Source organism: Girardinichthys multiradiatus, chromosome 12 (assembly GCF_021462225.1).
Source record: "Girardinichthys multiradiatus isolate DD_20200921_A chromosome 12, DD_fGirMul_XY1, whole genome shotgun sequence".
NCBI classification, from domain to species: Eukaryota; Metazoa; Chordata; class Actinopteri; order Cyprinodontiformes; family Goodeidae; genus Girardinichthys; species Girardinichthys multiradiatus.
This window is the reverse complement of record NC_061805.1, coordinates 45,534,219-45,555,930: the sequence shown is the minus strand read 5'-3', so window position 1 is coordinate 45,555,930 and position 21,712 is coordinate 45,534,219. Positions and strand designations below refer to the sequence as shown.

Below are 21,712 nucleotides of genomic sequence, written 5' to 3'. Positions count from 1 at the left end.
AAGAACAACCAACCAGGAACCCTCCTGTGTTTTCCAAACCTGAGTTAAGCACAAGTGCCACAAAATAAGAAGCCCTCATCAATGGAAGGCAGATAACATGATTCACCAAGGCAATGGGAGGAAATAAGAAGCCTAGAAGTGCATATTTCTCGCTGATGGAATTTGAAATGTTAATGATGGCTTACGGAGAATATCAGCACATATTTAAAAAGAAAAGTGTTAGTGTTGCTGCTGCAAAAGAGTGAGCGTGGCAGAGACCAAGTGATTTGACGGAGAATTAAAGTTGTATCCTTGAGACTTCACTTATTCGACGTAAGAAAAAAATAATAAAGTGTGTGTGTGCAATAAACAAAATGCTAAAATTTAAGAATACAGTTAAATCAGGTAGGGTCCAGTTATAAGCTATTATGTTTAACCTTTACCAGCTGCATTACATAACATTCACTGGATATATTCAACATATGCAATTAATGAAGTGTGAGGAGTAAAGGTTGCCCATGACTTAATATGAAAAACAGTAGACATGCAACTAAATATATATATATATATATATATATATAGACAAATATGTGAGTCATGCACAGACCCAGGCCACTTGGCTTCCACGTTATTTTGTGGGATTCATCACATATGATCTTCAAAACTACAATTAGCTGCTATGTCAACTACATTTGTATTGATTAAGTGTATTTAATACTGAAAAGAACACCCTTTACTGTGGGAAAATCCAGGTGTGTCAGCAACAAAGCAAAAGGCAATGAAAGCATACAGGTTCATACATCACTAAAACCATAGAAAAATGTTATCAGACTAAATGCTATAAGAACCAATTAGGAAAAACAATCAGGCTGTATAGTAAAGGAGAATAAAACCCAAGATAGATGACTTTTATTTTTTTAAATACTGTGTGGTTATCAACAAGGCATACTTAGATTATTAAATTGGAGGTGCAGCATATTCTGGTGACATTGGTGACAGCCTCAATGTAAAAACTGTGCAATATACTATAAATAATAAAACAAATAAAACATAATCTCCTTTATTTAATGAAGGAGCAGTGAATGTAACTATCATGTATGCAGCCAATCATGCCTGGAAACCCAGACATATATGAATAGATAATGGTGTCGGAGTCTGGGATTTTAGTGAGTTGTTTTCTACCTGCTACTAACATTCCTTCACCACCAGATGCCGCCAGAGCCTCTGATTCTGTTAGGAACAGGTGCTGCCAATCTACTTTCTAGTGGAGGAGTATAAGAAGGCTGGGCTGTCTGCACACCATTGCCTGAGTGTTAGCCTTTGTGGTAACTTCTACTGGACAGAATCCTTGCTTGTCTCTAGTTTTTTGACTCCAGTTTTTCTTACCTCTTCATGTACTCCTTCTCAGGTGACTTCCAAGTCCAGGCTTCAGTAAGCCTCCTGCCAAAGTCAAGACATCAAGCCTTCAAGAATTGTTTTGGATCAAGTTCCAGCAGACAGCCCAACCCCTTCGACTCCTAAGATCTCAGGCAAGTGAACCCTGCTCACCCTCCCCCTTTTAGTTCTGCAGAAACCCTCCATCAAGTCTCATGAAACTTTGTTTCTGTGAACTGTTGCGGGAATCTACCTTCCAAGTGCTAACCTGAATCTTCACCAGAGCGCTCACCACTTACCGTGGATTAAATCCCTGACTCAGCAGCAACTATCTGTCCTCCCAGGCTCCACATCGTTCTCCATCGGCCCCTCATCCTTTGTATAATTCTCCATCAAACCACAGAGTAACTTACCTGATCTTCCTTTCCGTACAGTTTGGTGCATCCGGCCCCAGTTCCAGCTCCATATCTGCTTCCTGTCAAAATAAACTTGTTAAACTTTTCTCCTGCCCCCTGAGTGTCTTTCTGCATGTGGTTCAAATCTGTAAAGAGAACCATGATAAATGGTTTAAGTCTGAAAATGTGATACAAACTAAATTATTGCTTTTGTTGACACCTGCAAGTCTGTGATTAGGGAACACTACACAACTGAACAGCAGGGGTGCCCAGTTTTTCAGATTGCCAGCTATTTGTAAATGTCCAAGTCACGAAGATCTGGAGCCTCCTGTCTAAAAGCTCAGTTTTACAATAAATGTAGCAAAACCCAAGCTATATGTGATAACAAAATAAAATGGAATAACACAAATCTCTGTCATGGTCCATTCAGCTAAGGACGACAACCTGACTAAACTAAATGTTTGCAATCCACATCATGGGCAGTTTAAGTGCAACAGTAACATTCATGACAGCACAACCAACAGTTGCCTTTGAAGGATTTTCTGGGTCACCTAAAACGATACCGTTGATATAAAAACGTGTCATACGAGCGATGTGCGGGCTAAGAAGATTGAGATAAATTGACCGTGAGCTCGACCCTGCTGAAAAAACGGTAACGCTTGAAATCTGGAAAATGTGAAGACATCTAATCGTGGTCTGATCTCCCTCTCCTGAGTATTTGCGCTCCAAGGTCTACAGGTTCCTCCAGAAAAGATCACTCTATTCTGACACTTTCCTGTTACCAGGTCTCACCTTAAAAGTTGACCAAACCCACGTGTAGGAGCCATTTATGTTCTTGGTGTTGGGTTATAGTTTGATTTGTTTGTTTTGGGTGGTGTTTTCACACTGGTTTACACAATGACCTATATTTCATTCTACCACTGGTGGCGGTGTGGGGTGAAAGTTATATTGGTGCAGAAGGAGAAGGCACAAGGTTTCCCAGCTGGCATTTTAACATTGAGTCACTGTTGAATCAACATCAGGTAGTTGAGTTGGATAACCGTTGAATTTTGTTTTGATTTTGCAAATCTAACCAACGTTGAAATAGCAACGTCATTTCTACATCATGTATCCTCATGTCTGGATGTTGGAACAATGTTATTTTTCAACTCACATATTTCAGCAACATTTTTAAAAGTCATGTTTGTAAAAGTAATGTTGCTTAGACATACAGCTCAAAAACTGTTATTTCAATACTGAATCCATGGTGAGTTAACAACACCAATTCAACTGTTTGGTGTTCAACATTGTTTTGTGGTTGAATTGATGTTTTTTCTTAAACTGACATTATTTCAACAACATTTAAACGTTTAATGTCAATCGAATGCCAGCTGGGTGAGGGAAGGTCGGTTTTTACCGCTCTGTTGGCCAAAGCCTAGCTTTTATTGGTGATCTTGTGTTGTGTTAGAGACCAATGGATTAAGTAGTCAAACCTCACAAGCTGTCCAATAAATGGGAGCATTCCCCAACATATTTGGCATTCTGGATATTATTTGTAAGCGCGTTGGAACCTGGATCCGCCCAAACCCAGAAGCGACCAAAAGAATGGAACTTGATGGTCCCCACAAAAAGTAAAAACCGCAACCTTTTGGATAAAAGCACAAGTCATCTGGAGAAGTTTGGCGCACCTGCATGGCAAAGCAAGGAGTTGTTCTCACCTAGCCATCCATCGCTGTCATCCTAAGTAAGATCGATTAAATAATAAGGTATGAGGTACGACTGCCATTCAAGACGTCTCTGGTAAGTGCATTCAATAAAAGCTTTTGACCTGATAGACAATGTCTATCATTGCATAGCTTAAAAAATACATGGTAAAATTTGTAGATTTGAAGTAAATGCCAGATTTAATACAAAAAAAGAACATCTTGAGTCATTTGTCTTGTTTGTAATGTTATACACTGTACGATGAATCTGAGCACCAAGATATTTTTATTTAATATTTATTTATTTGCTCTTTTCATTAACCCTAATTTACAAATTTCAACCTTTTTTAAAGTTTTCAGATTTCAGCCTTTCTATTTTTTTTAGATCAGATTGAATCTTTAAAAGTTTTTCAGTTTTACTAAATCTTATTTTCTGCTGTTTGAATTTACGGCTGAAATTCTCAAAACACTGAAAATTTAGGGATACATGAAATAAATTTCTGTTTAGTTGAAAACTCTTCACAAATCGAAAATTTTTTTTTACAATTCTTATAAAAAAGTTATTAAAAGTAGTAAAAATAGTTTTTCTTCAGCTGAATTATGAATCTTGTTAACATTTTTAAAGTATCTTCTGTAACAAACTCGGGCCTGGCTCTGTTCTGGGGGATGGTTCTGCAGCCTCTGGAGCTGACTGTGCAAAGAAGAGAGCTTCATATATTTAAAACCAGAACAAACAATCCTGAGTGTCTTCATCACAAGATAGAAATTAAATAACAGAGTCTACAGGAGATCTTTTTCTGCTCACTGAAAACCATCTATAATGACTTTAAAGATGTTCTGACAGCAAGAGTTTCTGCAGCATCTAAATTCCCTTCAGGATAAGTTAAACAAGCGGGAAATCAGTTTAATTGAACACACTTAATATTTTAGACATTTTATTGCTGATATTTGGTCATTTAAGTTGTTATTGATTTTATAGCTTTTTGGATTTAACTTATTCAGATTAAACCTTTAATTCTCCAAATCTGCAGCTTAATGTGTGCAATGAATATGTTTCTACAAGTTTCTTTAAGTACTAAAGTCTTCATTGTGCTCAACCTAAAGGCATTTTATGGCCTTTAAACAGAAACATTTCACACAGAAAATTATCTAAATGCATTTCAACTTAAATTTACATTGTACAAAATACAAATAAAGTTATTTATTCGCAGAACTTATTAAATGAACTAATACACTTTAAATAAAACACTTACATCTACAAAGTGACAGACAACATCTCACATCTGTATAATGTCGGACTCTGCTGTCTGTTCTCTAAATGTGATTTTATGGAGACAGATTTTGATCAGTTAGTTCATTGAAACTTAGCAGCTCAATGATTTTCAAACAGCAGATTAATACATGTCGACCAACACAGGAAGCAGTTATATTTGTCCAGTTTTTATTTAGATAAAATGCTTCATGTTCATTTTATTAATAATTCACATCAGTTTCCCAAACTGTTTAATTTCAGCAGATCTGTGATTTATTTCTATCAGTCTGTCTTTCACTGAGCAGCTCTGTTGTGTCTCACAGAAAACTAGATCCAGAACAAAACTCGGTCCAGAGTCCTCATGTTCTGGTTCTGTGCTGCCTGCAGAGCTACTCCATGTTGGAGGAGGATAAAGCTCAAACTGCAGGAAGTTAAATCTGCACAGTGTCAGGGGTCAATGTCCTGCACTGGTTGTGATCATGCTTTCATCCTGGTTAAACATCTTTACGTTCAATACTGAGATCATTCAGTGAATCCAAAGAGTTCTTAGAACTTAGAGAGTAAAGTTGGTCCCATCTGATGAACTGGTTTCAGAGTTTTGATTTCAAAGGTTGTTTCTGCATGTTGGTTTATTACCTTATGAGGAATCAATAAAAACACCAGAATCAGAAAGAAGACTTCAGCAATATTATTATTTAACAAAAATACAGCAAAGGAGTATTGCAGTACAAAAAGGTAATACACAAAGTAATGGACCTTTTTCATTCACCAACCAGCTTCCAGTTACTTTGTATTCACCAGTCACTTGGAAAGCTTCAAAAAAAGGATCCCAAAATATCTAATTGTTACAAATCTGCAATTTTTATGCACATGGATCTTAAATATTATAAGATTCACGCAGACCCCATCTTCTCACTATAAGAACAGAAGAAATTGTTTCTCTAGTAGTTTACGAGTTTAAATAGGGAATGTTCAACTATCTAAAAGACTAGATGGGGAGGGTCCTTGTTTAGACTGTTGACATTCACTGATGATTCAGCGCTGCATTCCAGGAGAACTTTGTTCTGCCATCCCTGCTTCTTGTTGTACAATCTCACCATCAGCTTCTGCAAGACGAGTTACACATTCGTATCCCAACACAGCATCCTTCATGTGGTTAACTAAACCTCAACTAAAACAAAGTATATTCTGACAGATAACGTCTGCAGTTCCTCCAAGATAAGTTTCATCACCTTTTACCTGCATGATGTCATCTGATAAAAAAAACTTTCCAGCTTCTGTAACTTCCTGGTTTGTGATGTGTCCCATGTTTTTTTCCACTGTTATTTAGCTTCATGTAATTGTGCAACAGAGCAATAAAACAGAACCCTTAACTGTAAGCTACTGAATCTTATTGTTTTTAAGTTAAAGCAAATTCAAAATTATACTTAGAAAAATACTGTTAATCAAACTCATTTTAATTAAAGGAAAAAATTTTTAAACTTATTCACAGCAAATATTTGATCATCATTTAATATATGGTAACTAATGCTAACTGTTCAAACCTACTTAATGTAATACATCAAATAATAAATTAAATAAGTGTATAGCAAATGTTTATTTTCCACAGTGGTTTTACAGAGTTTAGAGAATTATTTGGATAAATGTTCTGTAATTTAAGTTTTTATGTGAGCTTAAAATAAATGATGTGTAACAAATATTGAGTTCTGAGCAGAAGAAACTGTAAAACAAATCCTTCTCCAGTTTCAATGCACCCTCTTCCAGTTTAATGATGTAAAATAAAATAATCTCTGATAATAATACCACAAATACAGTTTTAGTTGTAAACAGTCATGAAGAAACAGAGAAAATCTATATTTCTTAAAGCTCTTGGTGGTGATAGAAGAGACTGAAGTCATAATTTTTATAAACTAAACTGCAGGTTGATGATCAGAAGCAAACAGTTGTAACAGTGATGCTGCTGCATAGAATAATGAAGGCTGGAAACTCTGATGATGAAGAGAAACAATCTGACCTTCAACTATTGGAAGATTTGAAAAGCCTCATTTATAACACCTGAACCATTTTATTCCTCCCTGATACCTGAGATTCTTCTCACCTTGATCATTGAGACTTCTTAGCTCAGTTCTGCAAAACTTCAACAAACACATTTGAACGACTGTAGAGGAGGTGGATCTGAATTTATTAACAAAACTGTCAATGAAAGTATGCAAAGAAAACAGACTTTGAAAAGGATTGTTTTGTTACGTTTATTAGAAATTATGATTAAAAGAATAAACCAAAAAGTGAGAAAAAAAAAAACTACTTTTCTCTGGGTTCGATTTTAATTTCTGTTCCTCTTTATTGTTTCTCTGTCTTCGTATAGATTTTAGAAAATATTCTGTGACTGTTTTCTGATAAACAGGATGATCAATAAATAACATCAGCAGATAAAGATTAAAATAATTTTTTTACCTTAATATGATCAAAGTTGTGCATCATACTTTCAGCTAAATACTCTGATGTGGGAATATTGTTAGTCTTGGATCTCACAAAGATTGAAAAATATGTTCATTTGTTCACTTTATGTTTAATTGAAAAAAGCAAATAGTGAGAAAATAAACTATCTCGTTGTTTTCAAAAGCTACAAAAACTGTTTTACAACAACTTTGTGAAAATCAGCCTCTTGATGACTGTTACAATATAAACAAGAAGCCAAAACTTTAACTATGAAAGATGTTCCGACAGCACCACCTGCTGGAGACAAACAAACGTAATTTCAAACGTTGCTGATCGGAGCTGAGACGCCATTACTGGGTGTTAGATCTCTGCTGAAAAACATCGAGTTATTTGGATGATTTTAAGAAGAAGCAGCTGAAACTTTTGGTGAGTTTTGCTGATGAAATAATTCATTACAAAATGGCGGAGAAAATCGCTGTTTTTGAAAGTTTCCTGAGCTGCCATGTGTGTTCAGAGACTTTCAGAGATCCTGTGTCTCTGAGCTGCAACCACAGCTTCTGTTCAAGCTGCCTGCAGAAATTCTGGGAACAAACTAAAAACAAGAACTGTCCCATCTGTGAAAGAAGATCTTCCAAAGACAATCCTGGAATAAACTTCACTATGAAGGAACTGGCTGATTCTTTTACTGGAAGACAGAAATCTGGATCATCTGAGACAGAAAAAGGAGAAGAGAAGCTGATGTTGGTCTGCAGTAAACACCAAGAAGACCCTAAACTGTTCTGTAAAGACGAGCAGAGAGCTGTGTGTCCTGCCTGTGAGTTTTCTCTCCACCAGAGTCACAAAGTGGTTCCTATAGAACAAGCAGTCAGTGAGCTGAAGGAGCAGCTGAAATCTGCCTTAAAGTCTCTGCAGGACAAGAGGAACAAACACAAACAGGTGGAGAAAACATACGATGATGTGATTCAACACTCCAAGAAGCAGGTGTTGTCCACAGAGAGACAGATCAGAGCAGAGTTCAACAAGCTCCACCAGTTCCTGAAAGAGGAAGAGGAGTCCAGACTGGCAGCTCTGAGGGAGGAAGAGGAGCAGAAGGGGAAGACTATCATCAGAGAGATGAAGAGGATTCAGGAGCAGATCTCCTCTCTGTCAAACAGTATCTCTGCTGTTGAAGAAGACCTGCAGAAAGACAACGTGTCGTTCCTCAGCAGTTATAAAGCCACTCAGAGCAGAACCAGAGCCCAGAACTCACTGTCAGATCCACAGCTGGTCTCAGGAGCTCTGATAGATGTGGCCAAACACCTGGGCAACCTGTCCTTCAGAGTCTGGGAGAAGATGAAGGAGAAGGTCCACTTCAGTCCTGTCATTCTGGACCCAAACACCGCATACCCTGAGCTCTATCTGTCTGATGATCTGACCAGTGTGAGATATGGAGACACAAAGCAGCAGCTTCCTGATAATCCAGAGAGAAACACTAAGTACTCCACTGTTTTTGGTTCTGAGGGCTTCAGCTCAGGGAAACACAGCTGGGAGGTGGAGGTTGGAGATCATCCTGCCTGGAATATGGGTTTGGTTAAAGAGTCTGTTGACAGGAAGGGAGAGATATTTGCTTCACCAAAATATGGAATCTGGTGTTTGGTGTATGGTGAAGGAAAATACACTAATGGTGCTGGTAAAACTGTCACAGTGAAGAAGAGTCTCCAGAGGATCAGAGTCCAGCTGGACTATGATGGGGGGAAGGTGACCTTCTACAACACTGAAGGCAGGAGTCTCATCTACACTCATAGAAACACTTTCACTGAGAAACTCTTCCCATATTTCAGTGTTGGAAAAGCTGCTGATGCTAAAACTTCTGATCTCAAAATCTATCAAACAGAGATTTCTTTTTAAAGTTCAAAGTTGTTTTAATTCTCTGAATTATTTTGCATTATTAGAAGAATGTTTCTATTTTCAGTCAGACCAGCCTTCTATTTAAATCCTTAATGAACATCTTTAATCGTTCTCAAGGTTTTAAATATTATATTTGAAATTGACAATAGAAATTGATCACTGAAAAATAAATAGAAAATCAACACATCTTCATATTATTTAACAAGTCTGTTTTAAAACCAGAATAAAAAGATTCCTTTATGAATGTTTTTACTTCAATTTCTAACTTTTTTTATGTAATTCGAAAATGTAGAACATTTATTTCAATATTTCATCATCTGTCTTTATCTCACCATTTGACATTTCTTCACATTCTAATTAATTTGAACAAGGATGATTATTTTTAATTTATTTCTAACTGTTTTATAAAAACTGTTAACAGAAGTTCAGAAAGGACACAAAGAACTTAGATTTCTAAACTGGGTTTTCTTCTCAGTCTTGTTTTTTATTATTGTAATGATTCACTTTAGCAGGAAACCTCTGAAAATAAATATTCAGGTCCAGTTAGACTACAAGCATGTCTTGAAGATATAAAAACTTGGATGACATTAAATTCTTTCCTTCTAAATTCAGACAAGACAGAAGTTGTCGTCTGTGGTCCGGAGTCTTTAAAAAAGAAACTCCTTAGTCAATCACTTAACCTGGATGGCATTAAATTGGCCTCCGATAATGAAGTAAAAAACCTTGGTGTTATTTTTGACCAGGACATGTCATTTAAATCCCATATTAAACAGGTTTCTAGGATTTCCTTCTTTCATCTCCGGAACATTGCCAAAATTAGAAATATTCTGTCCAGGAGTGACACTGAAAAACTAGTCCATGCATTTGTTACTTCAAGGCTGGACTATTGTAATTTGTTACTATCAGGATGTCCACAAAATGCAGTTAAAAGCCTTCAGCTGCTTCAAAATGCTGCAGCAAGAGTTCTGATGAAAATTAAAAAGAGAAATTATATTTCTCCTATTTTAGCTTCCCTTCATTGGCTCCCTGTTAAATCCAGAATAGAATTTAAAATTCTCCTCCTCACATATAAAGCCCTTAATGATCTAGCTCCATCATACATCAGAGATCAGATTGTTCCATACGTTCCTAACAGAGCACTTCATTCTCAGACTGCAGGTTTACTGGTGGTTCCTAGAGTCTCTAGAAGTAGAATGGGAGGCAGATCCTTTAGTTATCAGGCTTCTCTCCTGTGGAACCAGCTCCCAGTTTTAGTCCGTGAGGCAGACACCCTGTCTACTTTTAAGGCTAGGCTTAAAACTTTCCTTTTTGATAAAGCGTATAGTTAGAGTGGCTTAGTTTATCAGGGAGGGAGCCTTCCTCTCTCCCTGTTGGTTGGAGTTAGGGGGAGTCAGGTTTAGCCTAAACCGGCTCAGTTATGGTTGAGGTGCAAACACACCCTCCATTTCTGCTACCTGTATGACCCCTTCTCTTGAACAAATACCAAAACATAAATAAACACAGATATACTAAATGGGAAACTAAACTAGAAACTACAAGGAAGACAAGGGAACTAGAAAAACAACAAACATAATAATAGTCATAATCATAAGAAAACCATAACAAGTAAAAGAAAAGAAACCACTAAAGGAACTAGGAGTGAAGGGAGAGAAAACAACAAACACTAGGAGGCAGGAAATAAACAAACAACCATGACTACAAAACCAAACTAAAGTCAAAACATAAAACCACCACAAAGTCCAAAGATGTCGCCTCACGACATAAACAAGTTATCATCCTGGTTAAATATCAACATTACATTGTGAAACGCGATTAAAAGTTGGGTCAGTGACAGGAAACCAAACAGTTCATCAATGAACTCCATTTGTTCTGAAAAGAAGAGTCAGGATGAGGTCAGAAGCTCGATGATGGCTACAAACAGAGTGTGGTCCAGGTCCAACTTACTAAGGGACATTAAACCAAATGCTAGTGAGACTGTATGTATAATTATGACACTTTGTGGATGAGACACAATCTACAATAAATTCAAACTTGTGTACCCAGTTCTTCGTTTCAAAGATCATTTATTTTGTTTGTGATGTAATCTTTTTCTTCTAAAAAACAGTTCAACTAAATCATTTAAAGCTCAGAATAATGACTTTTATTCCCAGGATGAGTGGATTTAAACTTCTGACCAGAACTGGATGTTTTCTGTCAAAAGCTGGTTGTGTTGGTGTCCGGATACACCAACCACCGACAGGTAGTGTGGCGGAAACTGATCCAGGAGAAGGAGCAGTCCAAGACCCAACCAGACACAAAAAACACGATCACACCATCATGCGTACACATTAAAACTCTCAAACCCACGCACCCTACGTAAAGACAAACAATAATGGATGTCGTACACTCACACTCACTATACATACTCTATACTCCCAGGTCCAGGACCGACACCCCATAGGGGCAACCGGACCCCAATATCGAACACATGCCCCTGAACCCAAAAGCCATGAATTCCCTTCCCACAGGGGCACACCTCCACAGGTGAGCTCGATGAGGTGAGCACAGCACCCACAATGGAACCCCCGACCCCATACCAAGACAGAACAAACTCACTAGGCCCGGCACCGGACTGCAGCCACAACCAGGCCAGCTGGGCAACAAAACACATCCCACACCAACACAGGCTGCCAATAAGCTACACCCGACCCAAAATAGCGGGCCCACCCAAATGCCTCAAAAGGCAGAGTCCACAGAGCCAAAAACAAAACCCACCGAGAAGCTGAGACCAGTGTGATGGAAATTCTTGCAGTAAGCATTCCACAGTGTATGACCTTTTTTATCTCACTCCTCAGAACATCTGTGTTAGTGGAGGAAGCTGTAAAAGCCATTATCAGAAGTTTAATGGTTCAGACCCATCTTTTAGGACGATATCGAGAAGGGCAGTTAGGTCTGTTCCCAGATAACTTTGTCACCTTTGAACTCAAGAAGGGTTTGGGTCATAAAACACAGACTCTTTTAAGTTGAGATAACACTGTCATGTTCTGGTATAAATACTGTGTGTAATTGTTGATCGGGGCTCTGCTTAACTGACTTGCTCGGTGACAGAGTCATTTAAACACTGAATGCCTTTGAATAAAACTTATAAAGACAAAGTCCGGATTTTCTCTTGTTATGAGTCAACTTCTCTCCACTTTGATAAGAAAATTCCACAACACCAGTCCACCCCGAGATCAACCTCAGCCAGCCCACCCGCCCAAATCATGCAGACCCCTCCGACCCCCCTTCTCCAGACAGAACCGAGACCGGCGTCAGGAACCGAAACCCAGACAAGGAACCAGAATCCGAACCGAAACCACCCAGGTCCAAATTATGCCTATCCCCACCCAAGGACAACTACCTACCACCACTCCAGAAGAAAACCTACACCCACCCCAACATTCGAACAACTCCCAGAACACATAAGACATTAGACACCCAGGTTAACTTTGCCCCTCTCCTTCCCACAGACCCTCCGCCCCACCAGCAGAATGCACTGCTTCAGGAGAGAGCACCTGCACTGAGATGTTACCTACTCGCCAGTTTAGGAGGCCCCTAAGCCCACCAATCCACCAAAGGCCCCCGGGAAAGGGACGGGTGCAAGAGCATGCCCAAAACCCCGGCGACATACCCGCCAGGACCCAAGCTCCCCAGGCCCAGCCAGGACCCCAACTTGGGGGCGACACACCCCAGGAACCCAGAGCCCCTGAGCCCACCCCAGACCCGCAAAGGAGTAGCATGGCCACTGGGCCAGTAACCTATGTCTGCTGGCACAGGCCCCTCCCCAAAAGCACCAAGTACCACCAGATGTCGCCCTTGAGAGCCAGCAAAGCCCCACCACAGTGGGGGCCACAGGCCCCGGCGCCAGACCCCCCAGCGACTCCAGCCCAGGGACACCAAATGCCCCAAATCCAGACACCCCCCCACATCCGCAACAATGCCCCACAGGATGAAGTCAAAGGTGCCCCAGCCCCACTAGGTGATAGAGCTGATTAAAGGAGCCCAGAGAGATTGATCTGATGTGGAAGCAGAGGCTGTCTCAAGACTTATATAATCCAACAGAAAGTTTGTATACTGGTTAAAATTAAGAAGGTTTTTATTTTTCTAATTGATGAGGATAGTTTTCTTAGCGATACATAACCATATGAACTAAATTTGTCTCTATGTTGACATCATCTAGGTTGCCCAACAAACACACTGAGGGGATAGGTGAAATATTGTATCTCAGACAGGTATATTGCCTGTGCAGCATAAGCAAAACCCATCCTGAACATCCATTGACTTGTATAGTATTCTATATGAAGGATTTTATAGTGTATTAATTGTTTACTGGGGTTCTTGGTCATTTAAAAAGTTCTGGAACGTATCTGAGACCAGAATGTTTGGTCAAAGTTGACTGATAAGTCCACCTCCTATTTCGTAATAGGAAGGGAAATTGATTCATCTATATTAGACAGTGTCCTGTATAATTTAGACAATAATTTTGGAGGGTTGAGTTTTAGGAACTCTAGTATACTTGATGGCATTTGTGACCCAATATTTTTAAGCCTAAATTTAATATTTATTACAGATTGAATTTGTTTATATTCTAAAAATATATTCTTGTCCATCCCATATTGTATAATTAATCTGTTAAATGGGATGAACTGAATTCCTTCAAATATATGTTACAGGTATTCAATTCCTTTATCATATTATTTGTTTGTAGGATGTCGGGGTTGTTCCAGATGGGTGTATGTCTGCGTGGGATTAGTGAAGACCGTGTCATTGTTAGGTATTCCCACCATGCTGTCAGACAGGTGCTGATATTGAGGCTTTCAAAGCATACATGTCTTTTTATATTTGAGCTAATAAATGGTAGATCTGAAATCTTAATATTATAGCGAAATGTCTGTTCTACGTCTAGCCAGGGTTCATCTAGAGGACTGTGTTTAAACCATTTTGAGATGTATTGTAGCCTGTTGGCTAAGAAGTAATGATGAAAGTTAGGCAGATCTAGTCCTCCTTTATCTTTGGTCCTTTGTAGTGTTTTTAAGCTAATACGTCGGGGTTTATATTTCCAAAGAAATTTAGTGATGGAGCAGTCTAGAAATCTAAACCAGTCAGATGACGGTTTGTTTGGGATCACTCAGAATAAGTAATTGATTTTTGGCAAGACCATAATTTTTATTGAAGCAATCCTGCCCATGAGTGATATTGTTAGAGATTTCCATCTAGCGAGATCATCTTCCAATATTTCAAAAGCAGGATGTGGTTCACTTTTGTTAAATCTGCCAATCTAGGAGAGACATGAATACCCAAATATGTAATATTCCCTGACTGTAGTTGTGTATTAACGGAATTGTGGAAAGCACAATTAATTGGAAGAACTGTGGATTTCAACCAATTTATAGAATAACCCGAAATTCTTGAGAAATAATTTATCAATCCATTCGAAAGAAGGCCCAGCAGAGACTGTACTTCCTGCAGCAACTCAAGAACTTCAACCTTCCACTGGAACTGCTGGTCATCTTCTACACTGCCATCATTCAGTCTGTCCTGTTTTCATCCATCTCAGTGTGGTTTGGCGCATCCACAAAACAGGACAGGTCCAGACTGCAACGAATAATCAGGACTGCAGAGAGAATAATCAGAGCTGACCTTCCCTCCATCCAGGACTTATACAGGTCTAGGGTCAAGAAAAGAGCTGCCAAAATCTCTGCAGACCCCACACACCCTGCACATAAACTGTTTAGAGTTTTACCTTCAGTCCGCCGCTACAGAGCACTGTTTACTAAAACCAGCCGCCACAGAGACAGTTTCTTCCCCCAGGCTGTTTCTCTGATGAACATTCAATTGAGTACAGAACAACAGCATACAGATGTTGCAAATGCACCTTTTCTATTAGATATGTGTATATTGTACATTGTAAATTGTAAATTTGTATATTCTGTAATGCAAAAACAGAACAAAAGAGCAAAGTGTACCGGAGTCAAATTCCTTGTTTGTATGCACGAACTTGGCAATAAAGTTGATTCTGATTCTGATTCTGATTTACCTGAGAGATGGAGGTTTGCGAATGCTGGAGAAAAAGTAATACATCATCTGTATAAAGACTGATTTTATGTTCAATGTGCAAATCAACTCGCTCCGATCTTCACCCGGATCTTCAACAAGTCACTGGAGACGTGTGAGGTCCCCTCCTGCTTCAAACGATCCACCATCATCCCAGTGCCCAAGAAACCCACCATCCTAGGATTAAATGACTACAGGCCTATAGCCCTGACATCTGTGGTCATGAAATCCTTTGAGCGGCTGGTGTTGAAGCAACCTGAAAGACATCACAGGCCCCCTGCTGGACCCCCTGCAGTTTGTTTACCGAGCAAACAGGTCGGCAGATGATGCTGTTAACTTAGGTCTACACTTCATTCTGCAATACCTCGACTGTCCAAGGACGTACGCCAGGATCCTGTTTGTAGACTTCAGCTCGGCCTTCGACACTATCATACCAGACATCCTCCACCAGAGCTCACCCAGCTCAACATCCCAGCCTCCACCTGTCAGTGGATCAACAGCTTCCTGACAGACCAACAGCAGAAGGTGAGACTGGGGAGCATCTTCTCCCGATCCAGATCAATAAGTACTGGTGCCCCTCAGGGGTGTGTTCTATCCCCACTCCTCTTTTCCCTGTACACAGATGACTGCACCTCATCGGACTCGTCTGTGAAACTCCTGAAGTTTGCAGATGACACCACTGTCATTGGTCTGATCCAGGGCGGTGATGTCTGCATACAGACAGGAGGTGGATCGACTGGTACACTGGTGTTGTCAGAACTACCTGGAACTCAACCCCCTCAAGACTGTGGAAATGGTGGTGGACCTTCGAAGAACAACATCCCCATACATCCCCCTCACCATCCTCAACAACATCATGTCAGCTGTGGACCACTTCAGGTTCCTAGGAACCACCATCTCTGAGGACCTGAGATGGTCTTCACACATAGACACTGTTTGGAAAAAGGCCCAGCAGAGACTGTACTTCCTGAGGCAACTCAAAACGTTCGACCTTCCACAGGAACTGCTGGTCATCTTCTCCACTGCCATCATTCAGTCTGTCCTGTCTTCATCCATCTCAGTGTGGTTTGGCTCATCCACAAAACAGGACAGGTCCAGACTGCAACGAATAATCAGGTCTTCAGAGAGAATAATCAGGGCTGACCTTCCCTCCATCCAGGACTTATACAGGTCTAGGGTCAGGAAAAGAGCTGCTAAAATCTCTGCAGGCCCCACACACCCTGCACATAAACTGTTTAGAGTTTTACCTTCAGGCCGCCGTTACAGAGCACTGTTTACTAAAACCAGCCGCCACAGAGACAGTTTCTTCCCCCAAGCTGTTTCTCTGTTGAACATTCAATAGAGTACAAAACAACAGCATACAGATGTTGCAATTCCACCTTGTATATGTGTATATTGTATATATGTATTTAAGGACACAAAGATATATGCAGAATATATCTTATAACGAAAAAAACAAACCTAGAGAGCAAAGTGTACCGGAATCAGATTCCTTGTTTGTTGTATGTACGAACTTGGCAATAAAGCTGATTCTGATTCTGAATATTCATGCCTTTTATGCCTTTAATATCTTTAGTTTGCCTGATTGCTGCCGCCAGTAGTTCAATTAAAATAGCAAATAATGAGGGGGAAAGTGCACATCCTTGCCTGGTGCCCCTCTGAAGATAGAAGCTGGAAGATGTTTGATTATTTGCCCTGATACATGCCGTTGGGGAAGTGTATAATATTTTTAACCAGTTTTTGAACGAGTTTCCAAAACCAAATTTAGTCAAGGTTGGAAACAAGAATTTCCAGTCAACTCTATGAAATGCTTTTTTCTGCATCTAGAGATAATATATTAGTCTCAACCTTTTTACTTTAGGAACAGTCTATTAAATTAAGTTATCTGCGTGAATTTGTGGATGAATGCCTCCCTTTTATAAAGCCAGTTTGGTCAGAATGTATTATGAGAGGAGTTACCTTTTCTAGTCTTTTTGCGAGAGCTTTACAGATTTTTTTGAGATCAACATTAATAAGGAATATGGGACGGTAGCTAGTAGGAAGTACTGGGTCTTTTCCTGGTTTTAACAGGATAGTAATGTTGGCAGAATTTATATTTGGCAGAAGTCTGCCATTTTCTTTGGTTTCCTGCAACATTCTTTGGAATGGTAGAGCCGAAATATTCCAGAATTCTTTGTAGAACTCTGTTGGGAATCCATCTGGGCTTGGGGCCTTTTTATTGGGCATGCTAGTGAGAGCTTCTTGGATTTCGACTGAAGTCAGCGGTACACCCAGGGCCATCGCTTGATTATCTGATAATTTAGGAAGTGTTACTTTATCCAGAAATTGATCAATGTCGTTATCTGACGCGTCTATATGTGGTGAGTATAAAGCTTTGTAGAAATCTCTGAAAGTGCTGTTTATTCTTTCAGGATCATAAACTGTGTTCCCTGTTGAGTCTTTAACAGCAAATATAGTTGAGATTCCTCAGTGTCACATGGCAGAAACCTGATCTTTCGCAGCCCTTTTGTACTCTGCCAAAAGTACAAATCAGGAGTAGTTTTGCCTTTTTGTCTGCTGCTATTGCTGCTGCTGTCTGCAAACAAGGACTAATTATAACCTATGGCTTTGATATGGTGGAATGGTGGGGGGGGGGCCCTGAGCTTTGAGCTCAGAACCAGAATCAGTACTTTTTATCAGATTTTACTCACTTTATTCACAGAGGAAAGTCAGACACAGAGATAATGTCAAGCTTTAATAAAGTTAGATTATGGCCAGAGAGATTTAAAATTTTTCCGTGACAAATTTTCCCAAGACAATTTTCCTGTGACAAAAAAATTGAAAGTAAAATGGCTAATAGCAAGAGCTGAGTTTTTGGTTTTATTTTAATTTGTTAAGGAACTGTTTCCATGTCCAGCACACCCAATCCTCCTCATCAGCTTCTTCCTCTGGAAAACCCTGTCTGCCCTCCAACAAATTGAAACCCCCTCCCACTCTGACTGGCACCAAGGACTCCATTCCTCCCTTCAAAGCCCGGATCATCACCTTCCACAATAAGTGGAAAACTATAACAAACTATAACAATTACTTAAGTAATAATAAACGTTATAGTGCACTGTATTCCTAAAAGTATATATTTTTTCAAAACATTACTCAAGCAAAAGTAACTGAGGAAATATAACTAGTTGCTGTCAAACAGGGCTAGGTGTTTGTAGGACCAACGTCCAACATGCACTGGGAACAGGTCCGACTTAGTGCCAGCAATGCGGAACAGACTCCTGCTCCGCTTGTACAGAGACCGGATGGCCCCTGATAAAGGGCCCTCGATTCCATACTCCTGGAGCACCCCCCACAGGGCATCACGAGGGACACAGTCGAATGCCTTCTCCAGGTCCACAAAACACATGTGAACCGGTTGGGCAAACTCCCATGAACCCTCGAGTTCCCTGTAGAGGGTATAGAGCTGGTCCAGTGTTCCACGGCCGGGACGAAAACCACACTGCTCCTCCTGAAGCCGAGGTTCGACTATCGGCCGGACTCTCCTCTCCAATACCCTGGCATAGGCCTTACCAGGGAGGCTGAGGAGTGTGATCCCCTGTAATTGGGACACCCTCCGGTCACCCTTCTTATGAAGGGGGACCACCACCCCAGTCTGCCAGTCCAGAGGCACTGTCCCCGACCGCCACGCAATATTGAAGAGGCGTGACAACCATGACAGCCCCACAACATCTAGAGATTTGAGGTACTCAGGGCAGATCTCACCCACCCCTGAAGCCTTGCCACCGCGGAGCTTTTTAACCACCTCGGTGATTTCAGCCTGGGTGATGAAAGAGTCCAACCCCGAGTCCCCAGCCTCTGTTTCCACCAAGGCATGCGTGATGGCAGGATTGAGGAGATCCTCAAGAATCGCTTCGAGGCCAACCGGTAGTCCTTCTCCATGGCCTCACCGAACTCCTCCCAGGCCCAGTTTTTGCCTCTGCCACAGCCCAGCCCGCGGCATGCTTGGCCTCACGGTACCAGTCAGCCGCCTCAGAAGTCCCACAAGCCAACCACAGCCGATAGGACTCCTTCTTCAGCCTGTAAAGCAGACTCAAAGCTTCACTGCAATAAACAAACTGATGCCAGTCAGTGAGGCATCTTAATGACAATCAGACAGAAAGATGTCACATTGAGGAAGTTTTACCAACAAGAATAAAACAATTATAATTATAATTATAAGAGCTTTTCTTACATTTGCAGAACATCCTCAGATATAATAATAAACTTAAATAACATGTTTTATATCTTTGCTGTTTATTTCCTGTTTTGGTAGATATTTAAAGTCATTACTCAATTTGTTGTTAATAAATGTCGTTATTTAATGCCAAAAGCATTAATCCAGCATCCTTCACTGCTCACATATGTCATTTAACTTATGAGTCCTTTAAGTTGCTTGTTCAGCGGTTGCGCCTGTAGGTCAGCACAACTTGTACCAAGACTCTGCAAAGTTTCCCATATTTCCATTAAGCAAAAGCTGCTGATGCTAAAACATCTGATATCAAGATCAGTTAATGAAATGTTCTATTTTATTTTCAGACTAGTTAACTTTAAAGTAATAAAACTTATTTTGAAAAACACTTTTGATTTGATTTAAACATTAAATGTTTAATAATTTGTCTTGTTAGTGCTGTCAGATACGATGAATCCGAAAACCGAGACGTGACATTTGTAATCAAATATTTTTACTTTGTTGACTCCTTTAGTAAATATTTTTACAATTAATAGCCGTTTTCATGGTTTTTGGATTTTGTTTTACTTATAATTTTTTCAAATCAGTTTTAATCTTTGATGTTGGTCACATGTTGGTTGGTTTGCATTTATAGCTACATAAATAATCGTAACGTAAATTTAAGATCTAACCCTGACATATATGAAATAAATTGAAGCTTTAGATGGACATAAGTTTTATTGAACACACCAAATCCTTTATTTAGAAATGTTATCATTGAAATTTGATTAATAATTTTATTTATCATAGATTTTAGAGTGTTTTTGGATTTAAGTTTTTATTTTTATTTTACTTAGATTAAACCTTTATTTCTCCAAATCTGCTGCATAATGTATATGAACTTTTATGTATGTGAATTTTAGACATTCATTTAAATACTCATATTTTAATTGTGTTCATCTCAAAGAATACCAGCCATTGGTACAATTTAAATGTAGTTTTTCATAAAATATTTAGTTAAATCTGCAGCACCTTTTGGTTTCTACCTAATAAAATTGATAATTATATAAATGTATTTTTTTCTGTCATTTACTTTTGGAACTCTGCAATAAATCAGGTTGTTTAATCTTTCTCTGTATATTTATTCTATGTTTTCACTTCAGTTTTAACATACTTCACTGCAAGTCGCTCATATTTAAAACTAATTCATATTGAACAAACGTTCAAAGTCTTTATGACTTTAATAATAATCCAAATGGATGCTGTAATACGGAATATTGATCATCACATCAATGTGTTTATGTTGGTAAAGTCAGAAAAAGTCAAAAATAAAACCTGAAGATTAAAATGTTAAATCTGATTATAGAAGCTCAAATTCGCAGTTCTACATTAAAAGTTAGATATTAAAATTAAATAAAGTTAAATAAAGCAGCTGTTGATTCCACTTTGGAAATTATTTTAAAAAATAAATATAAAATAAAATAAAACAATACAAACTAACAGGTACTAGCACATATGACTTATTATTATATAGACTAATGTTTAAAATATATGGTTAATGGTCTGTACTTGTATAGTGCTTTATCAAGTCCCCAGAGACCCCAAAGCGCTTTACACTACAATCATTAATTTACCCATTCAAACACACATTCACACAGTGGTGAGCTACAATGTAGCCACAGCTGTCCTGGGGCAGACTGACAGAAGTGAGGCTTGCATACAATTGGGACCACCGAGCCCTCCTACCACCTGAGCCGCAGTCGCCCCATATATCTATCTGTATATATATCCACATAAAGACAGGGGATTAATGAAGCAAACAGGTACAGGAACCATCTCAGGTTTATTTGTTTACAGACAACAGATCTCACATCTGTATAAAGTCTTGGACTCTGCTGTCTGTACAGTTATACTCTGAATTTGATTGAATGGAGACACAGATTTGATCAGTCAGTTCATTTCAGACACTAATTATTCTGTTTGTCTGTTGAATTAAAATGTAGCAGTTCAATGATTTTCAGCACATTAAAACAGTCCAACAAACACAGGAAGCAGTTATATTTGTCCGTTTTATTCATATGAAATGCTTCATATTCATTTTTACTGTTAAAACACATCAGTGTCCCAAACTCAATAGTTTAATTGCAGCACAGTGGTGATTTTTTTCTACCAGTCTGTCTTTTACTGAGCAGCTCTGTTGTGTCTCACAGAAAACTGGATCCAGAACAGAACTCGGTCCAGAGTCCTCATGTTTTGGTTTCTGTGGAGCCTGCAGAGCTCCTGCAGCGCCTTGTAGGAGGATGATAAAGCTCAAACTGCAGGAAGTTATATCACAGTGACAGGGGTCAATGTCCAGCACTGATTGGGATCAGAAACATGCTTTCATCCTGGTTCAACATCAACTTTACATTTAATACTGAGATCATTCAGTGAATTCAAAGAGTTC

The 21,712-nt window shown here is 39.3% G+C and overlaps 1 protein-coding gene across 2 annotated transcripts; it reads left to right on the top strand.

Moving 5' to 3' along the window:
- The first annotated feature begins 7,424 nt into the window (after nt 1-7,424).
- On the top strand, nt 7,425-9,254 carry LOC124878439 (nuclear factor 7, ovary-like). 2 transcript variants are annotated; one of them, XM_047382383.1, is made up of 2 exons: nt 7,425-7,547; nt 7,788-9,254. In XM_047382383.1, the coding sequence occupies exon 2, from the start codon at nt 7,860-7,862 to the stop codon at nt 9,006-9,008; it is 1,149 nt and encodes a 382-aa protein (XP_047238339.1). In that variant the 5' UTR covers nt 7,425-7,547; nt 7,788-7,859; the 3' UTR covers nt 9,009-9,254. The 2 variants fall into 2 exon arrangements, with proteins under 2 accessions (XP_047238339.1, XP_047238338.1); XM_047382382.1 differs by having other exon boundaries at nt 7,425-9,254.
- The last annotated feature ends 12,458 nt before the right edge of the window (nt 9,255-21,712 follow it).

Bases quoted from the DNA above. Each gene is read 5' to 3' on its own strand.
- LOC124878439 (XM_047382382.1), top strand. From the start codon at position 7,581: ATGGCGGAGAAAATCGCTGTTTTTGAAAGTTTCCTGAGCTGCCATGTG.